This window comes from Canis lupus, chromosome 1 (genome assembly GCF_011100685.1).
Source record: "Canis lupus familiaris isolate Mischka breed German Shepherd chromosome 1, alternate assembly UU_Cfam_GSD_1.0, whole genome shotgun sequence".
NCBI classification, from domain to species: domain Eukaryota; kingdom Metazoa; phylum Chordata; class Mammalia; order Carnivora; family Canidae; genus Canis; species Canis lupus.
In genome coordinates, this window is record NC_049222.1 from 93,710,735 (window position 1) to 93,716,734 (window position 6,000).

The 6,000-nt window shown below is 48.8% G+C and overlaps 2 protein-coding genes across 16 annotated transcripts in view; one reads left to right on the plus strand and one right to left on the minus strand.

Annotated features, from left to right (window-relative positions):
* Nucleotides 1–4,978, minus strand: part of SPATA6L (spermatogenesis associated 6 like) — a 48,753-nt gene extending 43,775 nt beyond the window's left edge. For 8 of the 15 annotated variants that reach the window (XR_005354273.1, XM_038527245.1, XM_038527250.1 and 5 more), the window contains exons 1-2: nucleotides 4,752–4,978; nucleotides 416–553 (exon numbers count right to left, since the gene is read on the minus strand). Coding sequence is in view for 14 of the 15 variants with exons in the window: in XM_038527245.1 (XP_038383173.1) it covers nucleotides 416–553; nucleotides 4,752–4,790 (177 nt within the window). In the remaining variant the exon portion in view is untranslated. Of the gene's footprint in view, nucleotides 1–415; nucleotides 554–753; nucleotides 908–1,453; nucleotides 1,902–4,751 lie in introns of those variants that run through there. The other 7 variants (XM_038527239.1, XM_038527243.1, XM_038527244.1 and 4 more) reach the window with 7 other exon arrangements.
* PLPP6 (phospholipid phosphatase 6) lies at nucleotides 911–3,805 on the plus strand. Its single transcript, XM_038527252.1, has 2 exons — nucleotides 911–2,319; nucleotides 2,583–3,805. The coding sequence occupies exon 1, from the start codon at nucleotides 911–913 to the stop codon at nucleotides 1,835–1,837; it is 927 nt and encodes a 308-aa protein (XP_038383180.1). The 3' UTR covers nucleotides 1,838–2,319; nucleotides 2,583–3,805.
* Nucleotides 4,979–6,000: the final 1,022 nt, after the last annotated feature.

The window sequence follows — 6,000 nt, forward strand, 5'->3', positions numbered from 1 at the left end:
TTATTTTTCTGAGTCCACAAAAGTTTGTTTCTAAGGCCACTAATTTCCTAATAATCCCTGTCATAAATGTAATGCAACTGCCTCTAACACCTCCAAGAACATTCAGAAAATGCTCTCTGTGTTCCAGTTAGAAAATGCCATGGGAATTCCAAGAATAGAAAACATCCACCAGGACATTTAGCAGCAGGTTGACAGAACTTGGCTCAGGCCTGCAATGCAAAAGCAAGTCCTCCAAGTCAGGTCTTGTGCTGTGCTGAGATGCCTTCAAGCCTTTTTTTTTTTTTTTTTTAAATTTTATTTTTAAAGAAAAGGTACCAACTGATTTTACGAGAGCTGTGTTTTTTATAAGCACCGGGAGATGCTCCCCGGACAACATTTAAACTTCTTGACTTGGCAGTGAGAAAGTCAAGATCACCTTTTCAAACCTCATGTTCTGCTGAATCATAATAGGGAACACAGAGGGAAAGCAGTCAGTCTCCAGGTACTGATTCAGGAGGTACACCCCAAGGTATACATCTTGCTTGTCAGGAAGGTACACCCCGGGACAAGAAATCTTAAAAACAAAGAGAGAGAACAGGTGTTTGGTTTGGTGGCTTGTTTGGTTGTTTGTGCACAGGAGCCGTTTCCCTAACCTCCCCCGACGACGTCATATTCCCCATCCCCACCCGCATCCCCCTCACCCCCGCCACGACCCTTCCCCTGGACCTCCCACACCCCCCCCTCCCCCCGTCCCCTCCTTCCCCAAGAGCCAACCGCAGTTTCCTCCCACGTCTCCGCCAGGTGTCACAATCGTCCTCTCGCCGGCTCCTGTCCCCGCCCCCGGGATGGCCGTGCGGAAGCGGAAGAGGCTGCCGGGCCGGGAGCGGCGCGCCGGGCGGGTCGGCTCCCGGGGTCCGGGCCCCCCGCCGCCATGCCGAGCCCCCGGAGGAACGCGGACGCCCGCCCGCTGGCCGCCGCCGCCTCGAGCAGCAGCAGCAGCAGCCCCGGCAGCCCCGGCAGCCCGGCCCGCGGCGGCGGCGGCGGCGGCGGCGGCGGCGGCGGCGGCGGCGGCGGCGGCAGGTTCGAGTTCCAGTCGCTGCTCGGCAGCCGCGCGCCCGGCGCTGACCCCGCCTGCGCCCGGCTCCGCGCGCCCGAGAGCCCGGTGCACCGGCGCGGCTCCTTCCCGCTGGCCGGGGCCGGCCCGTCGCAGGCGCCCGCGGCCGCGCTGCCCGAGGAGGGCCGCATGGACCTGAACCCGTCCTTCCTGGGCATCGCCCTGCGCTCCCTGCTGGCCATCGACCTGTGGCTGTCCAAGAAGCTGGGCGTGTGCGCGGGGGAGCGCTCGTCCTGGGGTAGCGCGCGGCCCCTCATGAAGCTGCTGGAGATCTCGGGACACGGCATCCCCTGGCTGCTGGGGACCCTCTACTGCCTGCTCAGGAGCGACAGCTGGGCCGGGCGCGAGGTGCTCACGAACCTGCTCTTCGCCCTGCTGTTGGACCTGCTGCTGGTGGCCCTGATCAAGGGGCTGGTGCGCAGGCGCCGCCCCGCTCACAATCAGATGGACATGTTCGTCACCCTGTCGGTGGACAAGTACTCCTTCCCCTCGGGCCACGCCACCAGGGCCGCCCTGGTGTCTCGGTTCATCTTGAACCACTTGGTGCTGGCCATTCCGCTGCGGGTGCTTGTGGTACTGTGGGCCTTCATCGTGGGCTTCTCCAGGGTGATGCTGGGGCGGCACAACGTCACTGACGTGGCGTTTGGCTTTTTTCTGGGCTACGCGCAGTACAGCATCGTGGACTACTGCTGGCTTTCGCCGCACAACGCCCGGGTCCTCTTCCTACTGTGGAACCAACAATGACACCAGCTCATCCTCTATGGCACCAGGCGATCAGAAGGTTTCCGCATGCGATGACACCTACGACGTCAACCAGCAGCAATCCTGCTTGTCCCTCTAAGGACATTTCAGGCTTCCTTTGGGATTTCAGGTGTCATTCCATCTTGGGGGGTTGCTAGGCTGGAGAACGTCCTGGCCATTGTGACCACAGCCATATTACAGGAAGAAAAAAAAAAGAAAAGAAAAAAAAGAAATCCCTCTATTATATATTCATTCAACCACTGTTTATATCTCCAGGACAACTGCAAAGAAAACAAGCTGGGGTGATGATAATCCTGCTGTTTTTTTTTTTAAAGTTGACAAAAGTAAACTTTGTGTTTTGTAGTAATCCTGTAAGTCAACATATCACTTGTAAAGTGAACTTTGAAAAAAAAAACCAACACGATCTTCATTCTGTAAATATACATGCAGATGAGCCACCTACTCATCCTAGTTCTTTTCCTGAGGTAAATTTTAAACAGTATATTAAGACATAGGTTTTTTTTTTTTTTTTCTCATGTATTTCCTGAAAATCTGCTGCCACGGGTGTCTTCTTAATCCTTATTTTCTTGATAAGCTTTCTTAGTATATTCTCTTCCATCTTTGTGGGATGGGTAGTGAGAAGAGATTATAGTGCATATCTTGGTTTCCTTTCCCTCTACCTCCTCAAAAACTCTCTAAATAGATCTTTATTTCCCATTACTCTCTAATACTATCTTTTTGCATTCAGAGAACAAGCCAAGAACTTACTTGAAGAAGAAACACTTAATGGTGGGCATGTCTACAATGCCCACAGAAAAGGAAGGATGGGACTATGATCGAATGCTTAATTCTGTTGACAAAGAGCGTGGTATGAAAGCTAACTGAGGACTTCAGGACCTAATCGTCTGGGGGGTAGGCCTACCACATATTGTGTCAGTGGACCAGTATGGCAGGAGATGGGGCTCTGTTGCCCATCATCTCTACCGAACAAAGAATAATGCTCCTCTGCTGAGGTAATAGGAAAATAACTTGATTCTTTGCAGTGCAAGGGCATAAACTTTCTCATATGTACCACAAGGATGACACTGTATAGTTTTTCATATGGAATTCCATTTCCCTATCTATAGCATACTTTCGATAACAATTTTAACTTGAAATTCACCAGGGGAACCCACTGTTACACCAGGCACAAGGGATAACTAACTCCTAAATGTCCCTTTACATTGACCTTTACATTCAAAGCAGTTTATCCACGGTACCTCCCCAAATCACAAGACCAAAGACGACCAAATGCAAGATGGACTCTGCTCATTATTCTTTGAGCAGGAAAACCAAGCAGCGTGTGTGCTTTAAATGCTGTTCTGCCTGAAAATAAGAATCTTTGAATTACCTATGGAACTGGTGTTTTCAGATAGTGGTGAATTATTTTGACATTTATAAAGAGAAAGGATTTTTGGCCTTGGATGTGTCACATAGAATGGTGTGATGAATAGGCTCTGACTGGGGAGAAGTATGAATTTTCTGAGTGTGAGAGGCACATTGAAAGAGGAACAGCTACTCCTCAAAGGCAAACAAAATCATCTGTACTCCCACAACATCCTGAACAGACTACCTCTTCTCTCCCTGAATCAGCCAAACTGTAAAGCTTTGAGTGATTTGCTTTATTGTTTAATCTTAGATCTTTTATTTTAATCCAGCAATATTCAGGCCAGATCTTTTGGAAAGCAGTGATGTTTCCTTCTGCCATGTTCACAAGTCTGAATATTGGGGGCTCAAAATTAGTTTTATCTTCTGGTTCCTGATTATACTTCTGGAATTCCTAAAAGTTTGCAAGCTTTTAAAGCACAGATCAATTCAGCTGATGTTTCTGAAGCACTCTAACTACGATAGAGTAGAAAATGATTTTACTGTCAATTGTACACTGAGGAATGCCTTTTGAAAATTAAAATAAAAATAACCAGTAACATTGAATGAGTGAGATGAAAACTTGTCTAATTTTTGCCTTGAGGAAGAAGAAGCCTGCTTTAACACTCAGCTTCTCAAGAATTCCTTCCCTTGACCACAAAAGGTTGAGAGTTGGCACTTGATGTAGCACAATTTGATAGAGTCTGGTCCTACTTGCTGTCGGTGAAATGGGACAAATCCAGGAAATTTTTGTCTTCTTTTCAGAACGATGTATATGATGAAACCACAGCACTTGTCACTTGTATGGAGGCTAGCCAGGTTCTCCATGGCTGTAACTTATCAACATTGTGCTGGTAATCATGGCCAGTAGAGAAGCCCCTAGAGCTGGGAGGCAAAGCTGCATGATAGTCTGTCACCAACTATGGATGGAAGGATTGGAACACAGAAGCCGAATTCATAATAGTGACAGATCCCAAACAGGAACAATGCAGTCACTGGGCCACAGGATTCAGTGGGTTAATTATAAAACAGGTGTTGACTGATTGACTTCCCTTTTGGAATTAGCAAGCCAGAGCCCTCTCTAGGGGAAATACCTAGAAAATACTCGATTGGTTCATAGAGGTGGCAAGTTATCAGGAAGTGACTGGACTTGCTGAAATTGAATTTTTCCCTCGCTATTTAAAGGAAGGTTTTATTTATTTTTAATTTTTTCACAAATCTTTATCCGGGAAAAAAATAATAAAATTCTTCTTCGATATAATGCAGGGTTATTCTAAAATAACAGGAAAATTTAGGATAAAGCTAACAAGTCCCTTGGGGGATAAATGTTTAAAGGCTAAGAAGTCAGGGAAGACCAATGTAGAGGATCTTAGGGACGCAGAGGTACGATCTGTCCCAAAGAATAATGATGTGTGTGCGGTGAGGTGGGGAGGAGGTGGTGAAAACGACCCAGACCATTTGGGAACCCCGGGGAAAGAGTCCGATTTGGGGGCCAGGAGGAGACTTCTCTTACCGCCCGGATCTGTAGTTCCACCACCACTTCCAGAGGCATCGTTCCCTGCGTGGGCGAAAGGACTGGAATGAAAAGATCCTTTCGTGCTGAGCCTGGGACCGATTTTTTCTTAGTTTAGCTCAATCCCTGGGGCAAGTGCTCTCAGCAGCTTCCCGAGCCCCGCGCCCCCTCCTTCCCCCATCCGGCCCCGGGACTCAGCCCTGGTCCCTCCCACCCGGACGAGTCTCACACTACGGGAGCTGGAGCCCAGGCTTCCAGAAGGCGGGAGCATCGCGTTGCCATGACGACTCAAACGCGCAACCTTCCACCTGGAACCGGCCAAGCTCGGCGCAGGCGCAGTCGGGGCGGAGCGGGCTTCCCCGGCGGGGCGCGGGCGCGAGGGGGACCCGGTGCAGCCCCGCTGCGGGGATCGCCAGGTGCTGGCAGGGCCCCAGTTTCCTTTCCCGTCACCTCTCCGGATGGCCCCCGTCACTATGCTAAAATGATTACTGCGTCCACTCTGAAAGGGGAATATGATCATTAGCTTCCTTATCATTTAAGAGCTACCCATTTTTTTTTATTTTTTTTAATTTTTATTTATTTATGATAGTCACACAGAGAGAGAGAGAGAGTCAGAGACACAGGCAGAGGGAGAAGCAGGCTCCATGCACCGGGAGCCTGACGTGGGACTCGATCCCGAGTCTCCAGGATCACGCCCTGGGCCAAAGGCAGGCGCCAAACCGCTGCGCCACCCAGGGATCCCAAGAGCTACCCATTTTTAGTAGCTCAGTGACGGCCAAGTCCTAGAATCAATTTTTTTCTTCCTTTTTTTTTTTTTTATTTCACATTTGGCTTCTTTTATTCTCAACAATATTCCTGCCATATTTAACATATTCCTGAAAGCTTGAAACATTTGTTTCTAATTTTACCTTTTTAATTAAATTCAATTTGCCAACATATAGGATAACACCCAGTGCTCATCCCATCAAGTGCCCTCCTTAGGGCCTGTCATCCATTTACCCCATCCTCCCACCCACCTCCCCTCCAGCAACCCTTTTGTTTGTTTCCCAGACTTAGGAGTCTCTCATGGTTTGTCTTCCTTTCTAATTTTTCCCCACTCAGTTTCCCTCCTTTCCTTTCTGGTCCCTTTCACTATTATATTCCACATATAAGTGAGACCATATAATTGTCTTTCTCCAATTAATTTACTTCACTCAGCATAATACCCTCCAGTTCTATCCATGTGGAAGTAAACAGCAAGTATTCATCT

Excerpts from the sequence above, each read along its gene's own strand:
- PLPP6 (XM_038527252.1), top strand. The coding sequence starts at position 911 with ATGCCGAGCCCCCGGAGGAACGCGGACGCCCGCCCGCTGGCCGCCGCC.